At 37.8% G+C, this 23,595-nt stretch overlaps 1 protein-coding gene across 3 annotated transcripts in view; it reads left to right on the forward strand.

The window, feature by feature from the left end:
- NKAIN3 (sodium/potassium transporting ATPase interacting 3) overlaps positions 1-23,595 on the forward strand; it is a 739,500-nt gene that overhangs the window by 487,486 nt on the left and 228,419 nt on the right. For all 3 annotated transcript variants that reach the window (XM_008956737.5, XM_008956739.5, XM_057303023.2), the window contains exon 4: positions 12,986-13,183. In XM_008956737.5, the coding sequence (XP_008954985.3) occupies positions 12,986-13,183 (198 nt within the window). The remainder of the gene's footprint in view (positions 1-12,985; positions 13,184-23,595) is intronic.

Raw genomic sequence — 23,595 nt, forward strand, 5'->3', positions numbered from 1 at the left:
TTTTAACCTATCTATTGATTTCTTGCTTCAATTATGTTTTTAATCTCTAGAAGTTAAACATACCTGTTTATTTTAATATTCTCTTCCCTTTAGTGATTTTTCATCCCAGTTTTTATTTTTATGAACATTTTAAGGGCTGGGTATAGTGGTTCACACCTGTAATCCCATCACTTTGGGAGGCCATTGCAAAAGGGCTGCTTGAGCCCAGGAGTTCAAGACCTACCTGGGTGATATAGTGGGACTTCGTCTCTACAAAAGCCTTAAAAAATTAGCCAAGTGTGGTGGTGCACAACTGTAGTGTCAGCTACTTGGTAGGCTGAGGTGGGAAGATCACCTGAGCCCAGGAGGTGAAGGTTGCAGTGAACCGAGACTGAGCCTCTGCACTCCAGCCTGGGTGACAGAGCAAGTTCCTGTCTCAAACAAACAAACAAACAAAACTTTTTATGTAATAATTCTAAAATCTAAAGTTGCTGATTCTTAAATTGTGCTGTTTACATATTTCCTGTTGGCTGTTTTTCATATAATTTTTTTTCCTTTTGGATTTGGCAAATTTTTACTATGGGAAATTATTAGAACTATTTAGTCTTAATCTTTGGAAAACCTGAGGGATCTAGTTTTAAGATAAATTACTTTAGAAAGGAATGTTTGAATTTCCCCCGATAAGTCAGGAAGAATGCTTGAACCCATTCAGAATTCCCTTTCTTATGGTAAATTTCTTCTCAGGGCATTTTACCTTTTCCTAAAATCTTAGCTCGATTTGAATACTCCAAGAGAAATAAGAAAAACCAAGAGAGAATACAGTCATGGAAAGGAGAATGTTTTGAGAAAAAGTCAGGAGTTAGTAATGTCAAAAACTGCTGAAAGGCAAGAAAGATAAGTGCCAAGAAGTCTGTGTCATATATAGTGATATCTGTGAATTTAGCCAGAATAGCTAAGAGGCAGGTTATCATCTGAAAGCCAATTTGCTAAAATTTCATCTTTCCTTTATTTATGAAGTTAAGTTTCACTGGATACAAAATTCTTCACTGATAATTGTTTTGTTTGAAGAGGCTGAAGATAGGGCTCCAATCCCTTCTGGCTTGTGCAGTTTCTGCTTAGAAATCTGCGTTAATATGATTGGTTTTTCTTTCTAGGTTACCTGATGCTTTTGCCTCACAGCTCTTAAAATTATTTCCTTTGTCTTGACTTTAGATACACTAATGGCTATGTGCCTAGGTGATTATCTTTTTGTGATGAATTTCTCAGGTGTTTTTTGAGCTTCTTATATTTAGATGTCTAGATCTCTAGCAAAGTCAGGGAAGTTTTCCTTGACTATTCCCTCAAATATGTTTTCCACACCTTCAGATTTCTCTTCTTCCTCAGAAATACCAATTATTCTTAGGTTTGGTTAGTTAACATAATCCCAAACTTCTTGGATGCTTTGTTCCTTTAAAAAGTTTTTCTTTTCTTTGTCTTCGCTGGATTGGGTTAATTCAAAAACCTTTCTTTCTTTCTTTCTTTTTTTTTTTTTTTTTGAGCTCCGAAGTTCTTTATTCTACTTGTTCAATTCTATTGCTGAGACTCTCCAGTGCATTTTGCATTTCTCTGAGTGTGTCCTTTATTTCCAGAAGTTGTGATTGTGTTTTATTTACATTATTTATTTCTCTGGAGATTTTTCTTTCATATCCTGTAACATTTTTTAAATGTCTTTAAGTTGGTATTCACCTTTCTTTGGTGCCTCGTTAAGTACCTTAATAATACACCTTCTGAATTCTTTTTCTGGTGATTCAGCGATTTCTTCTTGGATCCATTGCTGGTGAACGAGTGCGATCTTTTGGGAGAGTTAAAGAAACTTGTCTTGTTATATTACCAGAATTCTTTTTCTGGTTCCTTCTTGTTTGGGTACACTATATTAGAGGGAAGATCTGGGGCTCAGTAGCTGCTGTTCAGATTGTTTTGTCCCATGGTGTGACTCCTTCATGTGGTGCTCTCCCCCTTTCCCTAGGAATGGGACTTCCTGAGAGCTGAACTGCAGTGATTGTTATTTCTCTCCTGGATCTAGGCTCCCAGCAGAGCCTCCTGGGCTCAAGGATGGTACTGAGGAGTGTCTGCAAAGGTTCCGTGATGTGATTGGTCTTCAGGTCTCTCAGCCATGGATACCAGCACCAGCCCTGGTGGACGTAGCAACGGAGTGAAGTGGACTCTGTGAAAGACCTTGGTTTTATTTTTGTTTAGTTTTCTGGTTTTGTGTTTGTTGGCCTCCAGCCAGGAGGTAGAGCTTTCAAGACAGCATCAGCAACAGTAGTATAGGAAGGATATAGGCTTGCCCTAGGGTCACCTGGATAAGTTTCTCAGGTAGTGGGCAGGATCATAGAGCTCCCAGAGGATTACGTCCTTTGTCTTTGCCTACCAGGGTGGGTAGAGAAAGACCTTCAGATAGGGAGCGGATTAAGTGTGCCTGAGGTCAAACTCTCCTTGGGCAAGTCTTGCTGTGGTTACTGTGGGGGTTGCTGGTGTGGATTTCAGGCCAATGGAGTTATGTTCCAAGGCAGATTATGGCTGCCTCTGCTGCAGCATACAAGTTGCCAAGGAAGTGGGCAAAAGCCAGCAGTGACAGGCCTCACTCAGCTCCCACGCAGCACCAAAGCCCCGACTCACTCTCACCATGTCACCATGCCCACGCAACAGCACCAAGTTTATTTCCAGGCAGCCACTAAGCAGGGCTGAGAACTTGCCCCAGGCTACCAGCTTCCTCACTGAGAAAGCAAGCAGGACTCTCAAGTTTCACACCTCCCCACCTGCCAATGGCTTCTGCGCTGTGTCTGCATTCCTGGTTCACTCTCTCTCCCAGATTCTGTCCAGGAAAACTTCACATTCAGTCAAAATTGTTACAAAGTTCAGCTGGAAGTTTCCTTCTCCCTGTAGTCTTTCCCTAATTTGACTGGCGAGACACAGGACCCCAGTGAGACAAAGTCTTAAGTGGCTTCCCTGGGCACTGAGAGTTCCCACAGGGCTTCTCCCAATGCTTCCTCTAGCCCTATATTTTCCTCAGCTCTCTAAATTCATCTCAGCTCCAGGTAAGGTCAAATTCTCCCATGATCTGGACCTTCAGGTTCCCCAGTGAGGATGTGTGTTTGGAGGTGGAGATCCCTCTTCCACCCATTGGGCACTCACAGTTTTTTGGCTTTCTCACAGAACCTATAGCCTCAATCTGCTTCCACCAAAGGGTCTGTGGATTCTCCTGGCTTTTTGTTGTGTTCCTGCAGTAGACCTTGGAGCAAAAATTCATGATATGAGTTTCCATCAAAAGTTCATGATGTGAGCTCCTGAGTGGGACCCGCAAGTTAGTTGTGCCTGCTGGCTGCCATTTTTTCCTGCCAACCTCTCAAAATTGCCCTTGTTTGATGATGGGAATGAGCAGAAGCATTGTCATGGTGGAGAAGGACCCTGGTGAAGCTTTCCTGAATGTTTCTCTGCTAAAGCTTTGACTAACTTTCTCATATCACTTTTACAATAAGCAGATACTATTGTTCTTTGGCTCTCCAGAAAGTCAATAAGCAAAATGACTTGAACACCCTGAAAAACTGTTGCCATGACTTTTACTCTTGACTGGTCCACTTTGGCTTTCACTGGACCACTTCTACCTCTTGTTAGCCATTGTTCTGATTGTGCTTTGTCTTTAGAATCACACTGGTAAAGCCATATTTTATCTCCTGTGGCAATTCTTCAAGAAAATGCTTCAGGATCTTGATCACACTTGTTTAAAATTTCCAATAAAAGCCCTGCTCTTGTCTGCAGCTGATCTGAGTGCAATGGTTTTGGCACCCATCAAGTGGAAAATATCCTCAACTTTATTTTTTTAGTCAGAATTGTGTAAGCAGAACCAGTTGAGAAATCTATGGTGTTGGCTATAGTATGTGCTGTTAATCATCAACCCCCTTCAATTAGGGCACAAACAAGATAATTTTTTTTCCTTACAAATTGATGTGAATGATCTGCTGGTATGAGCTTCATCATCAACACTGTCTTGTCTCTTCTTAAAATGAGTTATCATTGATGGGCATTTGGGTTGGTTCCAAGTCTTTGCTATTGTGAATAGTGCTGCAATAAACATATGTGTGCATGTGTCTTTATAGTAGAATGATTTATAATCCTTTAGGTATATACCCAGTAATAGGATTGCTGGGTCAAATGGTATTTCTGGTTCTAGATCCTTGAGGAATCGCCACACTGTCTTCCACAATGGTTGAACTAATTTACACTCCCACCAACAGTGTAAAATCGTTCCTATTTCTCCACATCCTCTCCAGCATCTGTTGTTTCCTGACTTTTTAATGATCACCATTCTAACTGGTGTGAGATGGTATCTCATTGTGATTTTGATTTGCATTTCTCTAATGACAGTGATGATGAGCTTATTTCCATGTGTTTTTTGGCCACATGCATGTCTTCTTTTGGCCAGGCACGGTGGCTCACACTTGCAATCCCAGAAATTTGGGAGGCTGAGGAGGGCAGATCACCTGAGGTCAGGAGTTCAAGACCAGACTGGCCAACATGGTGAAACCCTGTCTCTACTAAAATACAAAAATTAGCTCGGCATGGTGGCATGTGCCTGTAATCCCAGCTACTCGGGAGGCAGAGACAGGAGTTGCTTGGACCTAGGAGGCATAGGTTGCAGTGAGCCCAGTTCATGCCACTGCACTCCACCCTGGGTGACAGAGCAAGACACTCCATCTCCAAAAAAAAAAAAAAAAAGTCCTCTTTTGAGTAGTGTCTGTTTATATCATATCCTTTGCCCACTTTTTGATGGGGTTGCTTTTTCTTGTAAATTTATTTAAGTTCCTTGTAGATAATGGATATTTGCCCTTTGTCAGATTGATAAATTGCAAAAATTTTGTCCCATTCTGTAGGTTGCCTATTCACTCTGTTGATAGTTTAGTTTCTTTTGCTGAGCAGAAGCTCTTTAGTTTAATTAGATCCCATTTGTCAATTTTGGCTTTTGAAATGCCCTCCAATGATAGACTGGATAAAGAAAATGTGGCACATATACACCATGGAATACTATGCAGCCATAAAAAAGGATGAGTTCATGTCCTTTGCAGGGACACGGATGAAGCTGGAAACCATCATTCTCAGCAAACTGACACAGGAACAGAAAACCAAACACCACATATTCTCACTCATAAGTGCAATTGAACAATGAGAACACATGGACACAGGGAGGGAAACATCACACACCAGGGCCTGTTGGGGGTTGGAGGCTAGGAGAGGAATAGCATTAACAGAAATACCTAATGTAGATGATGAGTTGATGGGTGCAGCAAACCACCATGGCACTTGTATACCTATGTAACAAACTTGCACATTCTGCACACATAACCCAGAACTTAAAGTATAATTTATGAAAAAAAAAATATATATATATACACAAATTAAAAAAAAGAATTATCTATTTGTAAACTGTGGATTTCTTTGGAGCATTGTCCTCATAAACTTTTTGTATAGCATTAATGATTTCAGCATTCTTCCACCCAAGCTTCACTGCAAATTTGTTGTTTGTTCTTGTGTTTATTTTACCAGAATTTATGTTGCTCTGATAGGGGCTCTTTTCAAACTGATGTCTTAACATTCTCATTGATTCAAACTAGAGCCTGTTCAGACATATTACAACAAGTTAGTATGAGTTTATTTTGGTGCAAAAAAATTGAAATCCATGCATAGGTTTTTTTAAAAATAATAGCATTTTCCATGAACTTTTTAAAGATCCCTCTACCTGTTAAATGGATAGATAAGGCTTCATTGCTCCCTGAAGTGGTCGTATCTAAGGAAGTAAGCCCCAAAATGAAAATAAAAGGCTCGATAACCTTTAGCTCTGACTCTTGTCTATAATTAATGGTAAAGAATTGAAAAATTCTAGCAATACCTAGTTGTAAAGATAAGAAAGAGGAGATCAAAATGATCAGTGGCCACTCCTCAATCTGTAGGCTGCTCTTTATAGCCAACATCAGTGGCAAAAGTCCAAATGATTATGACTTGCTCATAAATTGCAGGATAAATTTTTTTAGAAAGCAACAGGACATGACAGACACTCCTAATGAAAACGTAAATACCTTTTAAGCCTATCTGTAAGAGATGCTTTTAATGTAGAAAAATATCATATAATTTTTGATATATTTGAACTAATTCTAAGCCTTTGTATTACAAGCTCCAAACACTTAAACCTATCAATCACTCTATTTACTCTTTATTATATAGATCCATAGTGCTCTATGAAATATTTAGTGTTTCAGGAAAAAGAAAACAATTAGAAAAATAAGACATTTGCCCTAACTATTCTAATTTATGTTCTGAGACGAAAAAATATTTCAGAAGAAGTTCAATTGGCATGAATTCTACTATATAAATATAAGATCAAAGCACACTCTGTAAAACTGAACAAAATCTGGTTTCTTAAGTATATATGGGCTTCTCTTTAAGGTCACATTTTCACTTACAGATGGGCTGACTTGTGATGGAAACAAAAGTGAAAAGACAAAGAAAGTAGATGGCTATATAAAAATGAATGCAATAACTTTTTGAGCTGCAACTAAGGAGAAAGGCAAAAAAATGAATATTGTTAGAAGTTAGGAGTCCATTTCTAGAAATAGAAAGCATTACATTTAAATTAGACACATACCCAAAAAAAGGAGATTATTAAAAGAGCAAAGAATAATAATAGAGAGACTAGCTCCTTGACTAATGAGAAATTGTATAGTGGTATACTGTAAAGAAGTGAATATTGTTTTTTTTTAGAACATGAGCTGATTCTAATATAGCTTACTATGAATAAAATGTGTGCAGGCATATGCACATACATAGTTAATGAACAACATTTCAAATAATTCTGGGTATCTTTTTTAATTGAAATATTTGGAGAATATGAGAGCAAGTTTGGAATTCACACTAATGAAATGAAAGAGCTCAAACATTTAATGTTTACTTAAATATATTTTAGGGAAAAGGTAGATACCATGGAATACATTTCTTTTAAGTCATAACTCTGTGAATATATAAGGTATACCTCACACATGGTTATCAGGTGCTTTTTCTTTTTCTCCTTGTCCACCCTTAAAGCCACCATTTAATGTTCTTACTACCTTGACTCCTAAACTTTATGAAAAAAAAAAAAACACCAAATCTTCTCCTCTTAGTTTCTTTACGTCCTTGTAATCCAGTTTTTTACTCCCAGAACTCTCTTGGAATTGCATTTTGTAAGGTTCTCTATTGCCCCAATAATAAGAAAATTTAGTAGTCTTTTTTAGGAGACTTTGAGTCTATGACGTTACAAACTTACCTGAAATTCTCTTTTCTATTGTCCTTGAAGTTCTGAACACTGAACTCCAATATATGCCATTCTGGCATATTGATTGTTTTGAGTTAAAGAGGAAGTGGGAAGGGGGAGAGGGAGAAAGAAAAAAAAAGAATGAGTGAGAGAGAAGAAAGAGAGAGAAAGAAGGAAGGAAGGAAGGAAGGAAGGAAGGAAGGAAGGAAGGAAGGAAGGAAGGAAGGCAGGCAAGCAAGCAAGCACACTCCAACCTTCCTAAAAGCAGGAGATAAAACTCCCATGTGGAATGTCTTCTCCCCTCCACTGGAAGAAGGAAGACCTTCTTATCACCAGAGTTGAAGAGACGAGGCTGAGGGAAATCTCCACCAACAACCTGTATTAAACTAACCCTTATCTTCCTAGCCACTTCTCTGTAATCAACTACCTCAGCCCAAGCCCCCTTGCTTTGTTACATTTTCACAATTTACCACTCTTTTTCCAAATAAGTATATAAGTTGTAAACTCTAATTGCAGCTTTGTGTTTTTATTTCCTTATGATGGCTCCATGTCAGGTAAAACTGATAATAAATTTGTACGCTTTGCTCTCCTGTTAATTTGCCTTATGTAAATTTAATTCTCAGGCCCAGCTAAAAACTCTAAGAGGGTAAAGGTAAAATTGTGCCTTCCCTACAACCTTAACATGCTGTCTTGTCTCTAGGCTGCCCTCACACCTCCCAAACCCTCCTACTTGGTTTTATTTTGGGGTTTCTCTGTTTTCTCTTCGCCCTCTTCTTCCTTATTCTACAAACTATTCCTTGATCATCACGTATGTAAAGTAGGAAAAATAATTTTATCTCTGCCCTTCTGAGTTCTTAGCTGGGACTCTTTTTCACAAAAGGCAGATTAATAAGAAACTTGAAACAAGCAGAATTTTATTAACATGTATATCTTATATATATATAGGAGATACTCAGGATTAAAAGACTAATTCTTAAATAGGTGGCTTAGAATTCAGGCTTAAATAACATCTTTAACTGAAAACAAAGAAAGAAGAGTGTGGGCCAGGCTAGTTATAGGAAACTTATGACAGATAAAAACTAGTTAGTAAAGTTCATTATGTAGATTTCTCTTATGCCCTCTCCAGGATGACAAAGGTCTAAAGTAATCTCAGGTAGTTAACTTTAGTTTTTACTGGTAGAGAAGAAAGGAGGGACATCATTGTAAATTTATGTCTTGCTTTTAGGCAAATAGGATAAAGACAGAGAGATCTGTATATATCTGCTTCTTCTCAGTTGCCTTCAGCTCAAAAAATCCTCATGCCAAAGTGGAACATTTTGGGGTGGCATATTCTGCTACCCTGGACATATGCTTGCATAAATACAAATGCCATTGTTTTAACTCTAAAGACAAAAGCAAAGACACCAGTTGTATCAGTTGTCAACCTTCTCAACTGTGATGTGCTTAAATCATCACACAATAGTCTATTTCCAAGAAGTAAAAGAGAAATGGCATTTGAACTACTGACATTATTTTTAAGATTACTTTGTTGATTTATGGTTTAGCATTAACCCATTGTATTGGTCTGTTCTCACACTGCTAATAAAGACATTCTAGAGACTGGATAATTTATAAAGGAAAGAAGTTTAATTAACTCACAGTTCAGCATGTCTGGGAAGGCCTCAGGAAACTTACAAACATGGTGGAAGGGGAAGCAAGCTCATCCTTCTTCACAGGAGAGAGAAGAATGAGAACCAAGCAAAGGGGGAAGCCCCTTCTAAGACCATTAAATCTTGTGAGAACTTACTCACTATCACTAGAATAGCATGGGGAAAACCACCCCTATGACTCAATTACCTCCAACAGGTCCCTTCCACCACATGTGAGATTATGGGAACTACAATTCAAGATGAGATTTGGGTGGGGGACACAGCCAAACTATATCACCCATGTATTTCAAAACTACACACTTTGATGTGGTAACTAAAAGCTTCAACAATAAAGTGATTTGTGTTTCTTTTTCTGTATAAAATGTTATTTTCTGTGTGGTGTTTCCTTTGATATACCTTGTATAGAAAACTGAGTTGTCATGTGGTAAGTTTAAAAAAAATGTTTCTAATCTGGTACTGAAATAGATAGAAATCAGACACAAACTTCAGATAAAATTTTACAGTGTAGGTGTGGAAAGGGTGTGATACTTTTTTTCCCCATCGAAAGGGTCACAGTCCACACTCCTAAAACAAAAGAGAGGTTAGCAAGAGAAAAGCATTATAGATTTATTCAATCAAAGTTTTACATGGCATGGGAGACTTCAGAAATGAAGACTTAAAGATTCAGGGAAAACTGTCTATTTTTATGTTTTGATTTGATGTAGAATGCACAGCCATGTAGAAAGAAGAACAGACTCAGGCATGGTGGCTCATGGTCCTAGCAATGGTCCTAGCTATGCAGGAGTGGGAGGCAGGAGAATTGGCTTGAGTCCAGGAGTTCAAGGATGGAATGAGCTATGTTCTCACCACTGTACTCCAGCCTGGTCAACAGATGGAGACTATCTCAAAAATAAAAAATAAATATGATTGAACCAAAAAAGTGTGACCTAATGGTAAGAGACTGAATGGGGAAACCCAACAAGACCTATCTGCTCAGATTCTTCTTGGCTTCTCTGTGTGGCATTTCTTCTTCCTGGGTATAGGGTAAGACCTTTCTGGAGTAACAGTCTTATGTCTACCTTTAGACAAGGTAGGTCAGAGAATTTCTTTATTGCTAGCTCTTACACAGAAAGGCAAGTGATAGAGTAATGTTTCTAGGTTTTATGGCCAGCTGTGGGAGAAAAGGGTTCTGGTTCTATGACCTCTCTTAGGGAAGAGGAATACTAATTTCTATGGCCTGCCTTGGGGAGAAAGGAAAGCAAGAGAAAAAAAGGCAGAAGAAGGTCAGAAAGAGACTTTCCTTCTGAAGTTCTTCCAGTGTCCTTCATGTTCAAAGTACTCAGCATGCCAAATCACTGTATTTGGGGGTGTCATTTTCAGAGCTCCCAAACAAAAAACTTAAGAAGTTTGAAGTTTAAGTATAATTTAATGTTATTTATATTCTCATTCAAATTTTAATATAGTCATTGCGAGGAATAGTACCATTTATAAATATGTTATAGTTCCAACAAATTTAGTGATACTTATGCTGAAAGGTTTTATGAGTGTAACAAATATGTATGATTGGTTCATAAATTGACTCTTGTTTTATTTGTATAATATAAATTTTAGTTAAAGTCATACTGAAATGAACTCACAGTCTGCAATAGGAAAGGTCGCTGGGTAAGAATGCTTAAGGAATAGAAATCGCTATGAATTTTGAGATCGTGCTAGTTCATCCCGAACCTGGTGAATTCTATTAAGATGAGAAATAATGTATAGTTCTTCTGTAATGAGCACATCTAACTGTAAGAAATTAAATCTGATGACCAAAAAAGGGAGCAATCAGTGTGCATCTCTGATGTTTGTGTGCAGGTAAATTGCCTTGCGTTAAACTGAATTTGGTAGCTATAATATTTTCCCTTCAGAGAGTAACTGCAAATGATACAGGTAGCAAACCAACAACCAAAAAAATGACCTAAATGTTTTATTATCAATAAAGTGCTACAACTGTGAAGGTAACTGAATAGCAAACCAACAATCAAAAGGAAAAAGGCGTAACATGTTTTATTATTGATATAATTTGAGGCGTACTTATAATGATACTTTGAATTCCTTGAATTGAGGAAAATCTAAAACTGCATAGTAACCCTGCCTACTTATATGCACTGGGAATGTTACTACCCTTGTGATTCACTTACCATATACAGCAGTGTAAAAGGAGGGTTTCCCTACTGTCCTTTTCAGAGAGCTCCGCCCTGATGACTTTCAGTGCCACCCATGTGTAAGTTCAAGGCTTTCCATTTCCCACTAGCTTCCTCTAAGTTTTCAGAGTTCCAACCTCAATTTCAGGCATTTAGGTGTCTCCTTGGCAACTGAAGTGGACACTGTCCTCAAAGGAACCTTGGAATGCACTGATGTGTGTCAGTTGTGCTGCATAGTCTGCGGGCAGCCTCTGCACCTCTCAGCAAAAGTCATGTACGGACTCTGCTCCAACATGGCCCCCTGGCACTAAGACAGAGCTCACTGTTGGAGGGAGTGGAGGCTGGAAAATAAACAAAAGCTCACTCTGCTCCTGCATCCCCAGCTACCCTGCAGAGCAGTGTCCTTGCCCGGGGACTGCTTTGGCCTCTCTCCATCACCACTACTTCTTCTACCCAATCTACATGGGTGGTTGCAGTCTTTGGATTATTTGGAAGTCAAGGTCCTGGTCCCTAATCTGTTCTTTTCAATCTATTGTTTATGACCACAACATTATGATCTTAGCCCTTCATACATTAACACCCCAGAAATACTAAAGGGCATCTCTTAAGGATCAAAAACCAGGCTATTTTTTCCATTAAGAGCTCCGAAAGTGTATTTTAATACATAAAAGTTAAGGTTTGTCTTCTTTGTTCTTGTGATTGACTGTGGTGCCATTTCCTTGAAACAACTGAGGAGGAAGGACCTGGCTGTCTTCAGAGTATAAGGAATGATCAGGGCTTTGGAGGTGGAAGACAGCAAGTAATGTGTGAGAGTGCCCCATTATAGCTAAAAGTAAACACTGCACAGGATTATGTCCCAGCTCCACCACTAACTAGCTATGCTACCATGGACAAATTAAATTACCTCACTGTGACTTACTTTTCTCACCAATATTAGTTTCTCATGACTGCTTTAACAAATCATCATAAAATTGATGGCTTAAACCTCAGAAATTTATTTTCTCACTGTTCTGAAGGCCAGAAGTCTGAAATCAGCTTCACTGAGCTGAATTCAAGGTCTTGGCAGGGCCAAACTCTCTCTGAAGCTTTAGAGGAGAATTCTTCCTGGCCTCTTCCCACTTTTGGTGGCTGGCAGCAGTCCTTGCTGGCTGCCACATCCCAGTCTCTGCTTCTATGGTCACATTGCCTTTGCCTCTTCTTCCTTGTGTCTAATCTCTCTCTGCCTCCTTCTTATAAGAATATACATGATTGCATTTAGGGTCCACTCAGATAGTCCATGATCATCTCCCCATCTCATGATCCTAATTTAATCACATCTGCTCAGTCCTTTATTGCCTTACCCTTTCACAGGTTCCAAGGATTAGAAGCTAAGTATCATTGGTGGAGACAATTATTCAGCCTGCTATAAATTAGGTTGATCATTAAAGTGCCTACATGAACATTCAAGAATATAATATGTGAAATTCACTTAGAACAACATCTACCATGCCATAAAAGCATTCAACAATATTTATCCCATGATAGTGATATTCATGATGTTGCAGCAACAAGAAAATGCAGACAAAAGTTTCAAGGTAGAAATTATTTTTAAATAAATGTATATGGAAGATCTCATGTCTGGATTTTTTAAATATATGTTACCCTTAAAATGTTAATAGTAATCAAAGGATTATCTCCCCATTGAATAATTATAACCCAATAGTTTAGGCATATAATACATGCAGCCACTTGGGGCTTTGTCTTTTGTTACTTTTCACTTGAAATTGAAATCACTGTAGCAATTTCATCTACCCTGAATTCTTCCTAAGGTCAAAGTCAGAGACGTGATGTAATTCAATTTTCTCATTTTGCTCTTTTGTCTCCTACCCACCTAGGACACCGATCTAATGACATTCAATATCTCTGTACATCGGTCATGGTGGAGAGAACATGGGCCTGGTTGTGTCAGAAGAGTGCTGCCTCCCTCAGCCCATGGCATGATGGACGATTACACGTACGTCTCTGTCACAGGCTGCATCGTTGACTTCCAGTACCTGGAGGTCATCCACAGTGCTGTCCAAATACTACTCTCTGTAAGTGTCACTTTTGTGTCATTATCTAATCAGAACTCTTCTTTGCTGGCATTTTTTTCTCCACACCTACCTGATAGAAAATGCCACAGATAAGCACACAGAGAACATCCAACAGAAATAGCAGCAATTATGGTACCACTAGTTATACCTGATGGCAGGTTACACCTTTTTTCTCTTGGTATCTAGACATTTTGTATTTAGAAGCAGTTAGTGACTATCATTTCTAACTTAAGATACAATCCACACTATTCAATGAAACAGTATCACCATCCACCAGAAGTGGTCCCTTTTCACTTAGCTACCTCAGGCTCTTCTGCTAATGCATTCTTTGACTAATGCACCTCAGTTCCAGAGAAAGAAGGATGGAAACACCCACAGCCAATGGCTTGCTCGGTCTAATAAACCTGACATTTCATTTATTCCTTAAAAAACAAATCCCACTGGAGACTCTTCGCATTTTAGTGCCTAAAATCTGGCATCAGAATACAATTCCATATACAGAAACGAGAAGGAAATGATGTGATTAGTCCACAGAAGGTTAATGTGCCAGGGATTCCTTAAAAGTAATTTTCTTCCACCAGACTGCCCCACTCACAGTTTGACCACAATGAAGAGTGGAATTAATTTAAGGATGTATAACATCATCAAGAACAATGTTCCTTTCAGACCTGAAAAGGACTTATCATTTAGTTTGATTCAATATCCAATAAAGCCATTCTTAACCCACTCTTCACATAAACCAACCATCTCAGTTCTGTTCAACTGAGCTTAGCTTAGTAGGAATAAGAGACACAGACTCAATAGTAAATAAGTAGATAACAGAAATATGAGTGGTATGTCAATGAAGAAGGTACCTTGGAATTAATTCTAGAAAAGTCTTTAAGAAATCCTTGCTATCACTTACTGTATTCATTATCTACTACTATGTAACAAACCACTCCAAAATGCAATTGCTTGGAACAATATTAATTTATTGCTTAAAGTTCTGTGCATTAGGAATTTGGGCACATCTCAGCCAGGTAGTTCTTCTGCTTTATTTGGTATTAGATAAGGTCATTCATATAAACTCCACACAATATTGGCTAGGGTCACTGATGTGAGCCTGTCAATCTTGAGCTTTGCTGGGACTGGAATGTCCAAAGAGGCCTCACTCACATCTCTGGTGCTGGCTGTTGGCCCCATTCTCCTGCACATGCACATGGCTTCTCTTTCTGGCAGAAAAAAAAAAAAAATTGACCAATTCTCAGGCAACAAGCTAGCTGAATAATAAAAGGAGAAGTCAACATGCAAGCATTTATCAAGCCTCTACGTGAGTAATGCTTGCTATTGCTTCATTGGCTACAGCAAATCTATGACTCAGCCTGTAGTTAATGTGAGAGGGGGCTATCAAAAGGAGAGAAGACAAGGAGGCATGGCTCTTCTAGGGCCACCAATGTAGTGATCTTACCTCATTTACTCAATCTACTAGTTACTATTCTTGAATTTGCATGTCTCAAGTTTTAAAATGATGTTTTAGAGCACATTTGAATTACAATCTTCTAGAAAGACTAAAGATCTGAATAAAACAAAAATCAAAGATCTTTTAGGGTTCTAGTTCAAAGAAAGGCAAATTTGATACTGAACTCAAAGAAAGGGATTGCACCTTGATGGGAAGGAATTTCTTTTCAGACATGTAACAGGGAATCTGATCATTCTAGGTTTCTACAATCATATTTACAGGTATAAATATAATATACAGTCACTTGCCAATATATGCTTATCAGTCTTTTCTTATTCTCTGATCCTTTGTTAATGTAGCCATTACATACAAAATTGTGGCAAAATATATATGTTTAAATTTTTGTCTTGAAAAAATGTGGAGGCAAATTTTCTTTTAAAAATGTGTAGGCTATTTTAAGTTATAAAAGAACTCTATTATCCTATACTAGATACTAACAGTTTTTATTAATCGTCTTGAACAACGAAAATGTTTTTCTAAAATCTTTCATACGTGGACAGATTACTCTCCTTTAAAAAATTATTGTAGCAAATTGCTAAACCATTTTGTGGAATGATAGCATGGCCAGACCTTTATAATGCAGCAGAACGCTTGGAATCCAAAAGTCATTTCCCCATAGTAACTCCAATTCAAATGAACAGCAAGTATTTATTTGATAAGGAGCTGGAGTGTCACATAAAAACATTCCCTAAAGGATAATCTAAATAAACTGTATGTGTTGCCACCTAAAAGTACTTTTCACTTATAAATGAATTTCTCCACGTGTTATTTTAGTAAACATTCAAAGCTACCACCCTGCACATATAGCTCTATACTCTTCAGCCTTTGAGAAATAAAAGATTAGTTGCTGCTCACTGACTTTTCTTGGAACACACCTGCAGGACAAGATTTTTAATATTTTATCTTTTTATATTAAAGTAAAATATATCAAGAAATTGTTTCACAACTATCCAATTATGTATTAGTGGTGTGACTGATTTTTGTATGGGTTTCTTGTGTTTGTCACTTATTTTATATGATTATTTATACTTATTAGAATTGTGCTTTTTTCTTCTATTTTCTTTTCTTTTTTTTTTTTTTTAAGACGGAGTTTTGCTCTTGTTGCCCAGGCTGGAGCGTAATGGCATGATCTCGGCTCACTGCAACCTCCGCTTCCCAGGTTCAAGTGATTCTCCTGCCTCAGCCTCCCGAGTAGCTGGGACTATAGGCGCACGCCGCCACGTCCAGCTAATTTTTTGTATTTTTAGTAAAGACGGATTTCACCATTTGGCCAGGCTATTCTTGAACTCCTGACCTCAGGTGATCCACCCGCCTCGGTCTCCCAAAGTGGTAGGATTACAGGTGTGAGCCACCAAGCCTGGCCAGAATTGTGCTTCTTAAACATTTGATTCAGGAGAATCCTTCTTGTTGCCCAATATGTGCTGAAATGTTTACCTTATTACTGAAAAACAGGGGTGATGGTCGCAATATTTAACAGCCCGAGGGGCGTGGGCAACAACCAAGCAAATAGAGGGGCAGCTTCGAGAAAGGGCAGGGGCTCGGCGGCTCTGCTGCAGGGAATTACCCCTTTCATTACTGGAGGCATAAAAATATCTAGAATAACCTAGGGGAGGGACTGACGGAGGTGGCCAGGAAGGTGGTTTCGGGGAGCGACTCTCCACCGAATGAGAGGGAAGTATTTGAGTGCTTCGACCACCGACACATCTCCTCCATGAGTACAGCCTGAGCAAGTGCCTCGCGTGAGTGGAGCTCGGAACTGGAAGAAAAGTCACCTCTGTCATAAGCATTCCACAGACTGTGTACATGCTTGACGGAAACGAATACAATTAACTGGACTCAGAAAGGCGAAGACGGGCGGGGTTCCTTACCAGGCTGTTGCTTGGGGCTCAGGGAGCATCCCCAGTCTCCACCGCCTGTGCCTTGCTTGGCGCAGAGGTCGCCAGCTTCTGCCGGCGCCTCTGTCCCTGGGAGGCGGCGGGGGGCGCCACGTGCATCCTCCCCCGGCTCTCAGGCTGAGAACCACAGGGAGAGTGCTAGGCACAGAGAAGGTTCTTGTTGTCCTAAAGTCACCAAATCCTGAAGAAGAGTTCCTGCAAATTGTCAGCAACACCAAGGTGAAAAACAGCGCGGAATCCATAGAAAGGTTGTGGATGGTATTGGCGGGGAGCAGCAAAATGCGATCCATGCTGGAGTGGAGAAGTCAAAGACAAGCAGAGTCCGGCCCTGGGATGGTGAGTCACCCGCTCTGTGCCCACTGCCCGTCTCTGTTCATATGCTCATCACTTCTCACCTGAAGCTGGCCAGTAACCTCCTAAATAATCTTCCCCACCAAGTTTTGCCCTACACTTTATGCATGCCTCCTGCTCCCTGTAAGATGATCACAAAGCGCAAATCTTATCAGTCACGTTCCTTCCGATCACCCTTCAGTGATTCTCATCACCTTCAGGATGAAATCTGAATTCCCTACTGTGCAAGGGAGGCCCTCGTGACCTGCGCCAGCCTAACTCCCACCCTCCCCTTCTGGCATCCAGCAAAAGAACCCTTCCTGTGCCTTCCTCAGGCAGCGGCCTGCATGGAATGGGTTCTCCCCCAAGTCCCTTCTCCCTCCTACCCCAGCTGGGCTCGTTATCCACCTGGCTCCTAGCAGACATCTTCCCCCAAAACACCTCAGGATATGTTAATTTAATTTTGTTAAGTAGTTAATACACTTACTTGGTTCAAAAACATACAAATGTACACATTAAAACCTCTGTCCGGCATTTGGGCCCCATATGCCTGGTTCTCCCATCTCTGTTTCCAACAGGCATCCAGTTTTACTCTTTTTTATTTATTTTTGTACATGAGTCCAAAGTGCCTTTATGCAAGTGCAAGAAAATGTGACTATATATTCTTATTTGCTCCCCACACAAGCTAACTTATGATGTGCACTCTTCTGAGCCCTTCTTTTTATTATTATGTATTTTGTAACTATTTCCTTATCAGTACTCAATGTATCATTGTTTATTTAATACTCTTCTATTAAATATATTGATGGACATTTGGACTCTATCCAAATATGAAAATAACTTCAGATGTATACATAACACGTCTATGTGTGCATATATATACTATAGCTAGTATAATATATAGATAGTATGTGTTACATATTATAATCATATGTCATATAGCTATTATACACAATGTTATACTAAAAAACTGTGTGTGTGTGTGTGTGTGTGTGTGTGTATGTGTTACTGAGAGCATTTCCTAGTCCTCTCCCACTCACTCCCTCAGGCTATACCAGATGCCCTGACACCTGAGCACACTATAATCATTGAGTCTCTATTCTATCTACTGGAAGGAAAGCTTCTTGCAGGATAGAATTGTGTTCTTTTTTTACTTGTTCATGTCTGTGGTTTCAGCAACTAATGCAGTGATGGCACATAAATATTTGTTGAATGAATAAATGATCAACAAACAAGAGACTCTGAAGTCTCAAAAGGGTGAACACAAAAGGAATCTATTGAGCAAAAACCAGCAGGAGTGAATGCATGGACAAGATGTAGGAGCCAGAGTGAAGATGCCCTTCATCTGGGAAGTTAAGAGAATGTCAGTAAAATGTTCTGTGCAGGGCATTGCACAGAAGCATTCAATACATACTAGTTTCGCATTGCTATTACTAATGTTATTATTACACTGCTCTGTGCTTGTCCTTATCCTATTTAGGCTGGTCCTTCTTTTGAAGGCCAAAGGGCTCCATTCTGGTGGGACTCCATCTACTGAATTCTCATTTCTTTAATCCCACACCAGACAACTGTTTCCTGCATGAGAACATAATTCCTGTGATCTTCATAGGACACGGCAATCATAAATCCCTATTAGGAGGGCTGAACTTTTACTTAATATGTATGTATTTTCCTCAATCTGGTTTCCCAGAATTCTTTCCTACCTGTGCCTCACAAGAGCATTTGTTGGACTGAATATATTCTCATATTTTCATGAAAAAATATCAGAATTATTACAGTGGAACAAAGATTTCAGTAGCCTGTCAACAGCCAGTAGTGTGCTCCTAAAAGCTACTCTTTAACTTTTTATTTATCTCCCATTAACTAGAACTGTACTGAGTGCAGAGTGGCCACTCTTTCATAGTTATTGAGTAAATTGTTGTATACATTTTCTGGATTTTAGATTTACAAAACCCAAAGTATGTAATTTTTTTTTAATTGGAAGTAATTTAATGAGGCTATGTCTTGATTTTATTTTATACCATTTGATAAAAACTATAGAGAAAACATACTGTCAAATTATTTCTGATGCAGACGCGATTTGTTTGGATTGGTAAGGATACGTAGCTACAGGAAAAGGGACAGTCAATCTGCTCCAAGATTGTAACTCTATCTTTGAATTTGTTCTTCCGCATGTTCTTTATTTTGAGAGTTATTTTAATAAGTTTAGACTACCTTAGTTGCTTTGCTTCCAGTGGGGGGATTTCAAAACAGTTTCTGGTGAAAATTAAAAACTATGTCTAGTTGAATTCTAAGCACTGTATTTTAGGCATTTTTAAATTACATTCTTACTCTGGGAATTTAATACCACAGATTTAAAGAGGATGCGCACACACACACACACACTCACGCACGCACGCACAGTATAGCATTTCCTTTCTCTGCTAGAGAATGTGAATAAAGTATTTCTGCTTGAAATAATCTCTATTATCAATTAATGTCATTCTACAGTGCTGTATTTTACTCATTTAGCACCCGAACATCTGAAACATGAAAGCTTACAATACTGAAATTTAAAAGTAATTTTAATATTTGTATCACATGTGGCAAAGAAAGGGTCATTATTCATAATACACAATGAGATCATTTAAATTAGTACTAAAACCATGAAAATTTAGTAATTAATTCAATGAACAATATGAACAAATATGTTCACATAAGGGAAAAACATCCAAATTGTAAACAGTTTGGTATAAAATATAATTATTGATACTAACCTGATGCATGCAAGTTAACTTTGAAAAAATTATTTTCACTAATTTAGCAATTTGTAAAGATAATGTTAAATAGAATTGTAATTCACTTATTGGTAGAAGCAGTCTTTGTCTCAAAGACTATTAAAATGCCTATAACTTTTGGTCTTGTAACCCCACTCAATGGGCTTTCTTCTAAGAAAATAATTCAACAGAAAGAAACAGCTACCTGCATTATGTTCATTTCAGTGTTATTTATAACAGCAAATCTGGATATGTATAAATATATGCAATTAAAGACATGGTATAACAATTTATAGTACATCAACTTGATGAATAGAAAGTAATAACTATGTTAATTTTAAGACCGTATATAAAACATGAAACAGTTTTTTATGATTCAAGTACATAATCCAGGAAGAAAGTTCAGATACAAAAAGATTTAGAATTATGGATATGCCTTCCCAAAAAAATGTTTTTACACATTGTATGATATTTTAAATAATACTATTTAATTATCATATTTGTATATTTGATTTGTATAGAAAATCAGAAGAGATGTTATAGTTGCTTTTCTTAAATTATCAACCAATCCTAAATCTCATAACTTTTATTTGATCATTTAGAGGCACTCATAAATCTTAGTTACTATAAAATATTTCATTTTAGTGGACTGCTCGGTTCTGGGGTTAATAAGTCAATAATATCCAATTTAAGTCCCTTTTTAATTTTCAGTGTTAGTTATTTACTGGTAAACATGGATTCATATGCTCATGTTGATTAGCGCACACACACACACACACACACACACACACATGCACACATATAAAGGAGCTCATTTTTATAACTAGTAGAAAAATCCTAATCTCCAAACTTGGAAAAGAGTTTTAAAACTCACCTTATTGATTTCTCTTTGCAGCTAATTTTACACATATATTGTCTTGAATCCTCACTGTCAATATATTCTCCCTCATATCTGATAGGTGACAAGTCTCATTCTTTAACAAACCTTTGGAGGTTGTCACCATGGTCGGAGCTGGGGTCCTATGAGAATTGTTTTTTTATCATCCCTATGCTTTTTGCATTGTATCTCTCTGTTCACATCAACATTTGTCACTGTTCTCTGCCTTTCATATCGGACACATTCAGCTTAATGATAAATTAAAACTTAATAGAGAAGGGTAAAAAGTAATATTAGACCACAAGGTATCCTGTAGAATCTTTGTTCTCCAAAGGCTGTATAGCTATCTGTTCATATGCTTATAGAATAAATTGCACAATGTCAGAGTAGACAATACTACTGTTGCTTCAGTAACATGCTCACAGAGTGCAAGAATGTAAGTCAAAAGACAGGTGAAACTGAACTTTTGAAATATATCCCAATTACTTTTAATTGTACCTCTCCAAAAATGTAAATATAGTTAAAAGATTTTTTTAAATTTCTGTGTTAACATTTGCATTTATTTAACAAACTCAGCATGCTCTTGGAGCTGATCTCTGTGCTTTTCAAATATGAACTCACTTAATTCTCAAAATGACCCATGAGGGTAGTGTTATTATAGTCATTTTATATGTGTGAAAACTGAGACACATGGAGAAGTTAAAAAATGTGCCCAAGATCCCACAGCTTGTGAGTGAAGGTGGACCTCAAACCCAGGCAGACAATTCCTGGTCATGTGAGAAAAGAGGACTTCTCCTTGCAACACCTTGCAGGGTTCGGGGGTAAACTCTGTCAGATCCGTAAAGCTATGAATCTCCTGTTAGGCTGATGGGATTTAATTGCAGCTCCACTATTAGCAAGTAAAAATAAAAGTACAATTATGTCTAATAGTTAAAAGATTGGCGAATAATTAAAAATGTTTCCTTTCACTCTTGAAAACATCTCTCAACCGCCTTTCTGATCATTGTTGTTTATTTTTTAAATGGATTATTTCAACATTTGTCAAATGCTAAATATATTGGACTCTTTTTTTTTTCTCTTTTGCTTGCTAGCTCTTTCCAGGGTCTAGTAAGAGGAAAGAAATCATGACCAACCTCTCCTGTCCCAAAAGCCTCCCAGAATTACCCTTTTACCAGAAAATTTATTTTTATATAAAATAGATGGCTTCTGCTCATACCAAATTTTGAGCTGCTTCTAAGTGCTAGATAGAACTATTAAAGATTTAGACTGACTTACTCGCTATACACCATCTCTGGTCTCTATATTCAGTTCCATGCTCAGAAAAGTAAAGCAACAGTTTATCTAAAGTTCCACTCACCCAAGGAATCATTTATTGGATCATCACAATATTGAGAGGGGTTTATGGTTGTGGGAGAATTTCCATGCCAAAAATATTCAAAGGGCTTTGGCAGAAACATTTGTGTTCAGAAGCCAGGGTACACCTGGTCAAATTGTTGGGGCCTGGAACTGTCCATTTAGTGAGCTGTGATTTTAAATCACTTCATTCTTTGTATTTGTGTCTATGCAGTATACTCTCTTGGTGAAATGTGTATACATTTTTGTCAGACTTACTGAAATATGATTCACATACCATACAATTCATCATTTTAAAGTGTACAATTCAATAGCTTTCAGTCTACTCACAGATATGTGCAACCATCACCATGGTCAATTTTAAGACATATTTATCACCTTGGAAAGAAAGCACCACCCCTTAGCTATCACAACCTGTGCATTCTTCTCCCCAGCTCTAAGAAACTACTAATCTAATTTCTGTCTCTATAGACTTGCCTCTACTGGATATGTCATATAAATGTGGTCTTTCGTGTTTGGCTTCTTTCACTTAGCACATATTTTTAAGGTTCACCCATGTAGCATGTATCAGAACTTCCTTTTTTATGGCTGAATAATATTCTATCATACATTTACTCTTAGTATCTCTGCCTGTTACAGATATATGTATAATATTTAGCAAAATTTTCTAAACTAAAATTTAAATTTAGTTAGCCTTCACCTTCCCACTGATAAATTCTGAGAGGAATTTAGGCAATCCACTGTATATTTTATCTACATAACATCATATGTTCATCTTTTGGAAACATCTGGGTTACAGATAGCAACTGACAGCTCTTACACGGATGCCTGGTCTTATATAAATCCAATATTATGGTTATCTATCTTTTGTCCACAGCATCTATGGGTTTTAACAATTTAAAGCATGTGAACATTTAAAGCTTATATTCCTCTTATACCATAACACTCTCCATAACAGTATGCATATGATTAGTATTTTTTCTATATGCCAATCAGTTATCCCAACCACAAATTTTATGCCATCGCTAAACAACAGAATTCAGTCTCTTGAGCCCTGATGCTCATGATTATCCCAGACAGACATGTTTGTGCATCTTCATAAATTATTACTGCCTTACTAGTTTCAAATAATCTCCAAATATTGATTATTAAATGCAAACATGAGTTATGACATTTGATAAACTTAAATATTGTTTCATCAGAGAAATGAAAAACTTAATTAGAAATCGTATCTAGTACAAAAGCCATTAACATAGAAAATCTGAGGTCCGTTTAATAATTAATCGAGCCAACATGGTGACTTAGGGCTTATGGAAATATTAGAGGCAAGAAAGCTAATTTTATTGGTGCATTACTTGGGATAATTTAATGTCATTCAGAGGGTGGCAGATTTTTCACTTTTAGCCTTAGGTTAGAGTAACTATTAGATTTTAAAAAGTAGCTTTTCATAATAACGAGAGTTCATTCAAATAGATTTCCATGTCACTTGAAATTACCAATTTGTATAAATTTCATTAATAAAATTTTATATCACTTTTTGTAATCTTTCTAAATGAAAACAAGCTGTTTCATTCATTCAGCGAAACATATTCAGAAGCCCCTACTCTGTAAGAGCACTATGCTGAGAGCTCAGAGATGCAAGGATGGAGATCAACTAAACAAGGTTGAATTGACGTGGTCCTTCCTGCTGTACCTTCCAGTCT

This window comes from Pan paniscus, chromosome 7 (genome assembly GCF_029289425.2).
Source record: "Pan paniscus chromosome 7, NHGRI_mPanPan1-v2.0_pri, whole genome shotgun sequence".
In the NCBI taxonomy this organism is placed as follows: domain Eukaryota; kingdom Metazoa; phylum Chordata; class Mammalia; order Primates; family Hominidae; genus Pan; species Pan paniscus.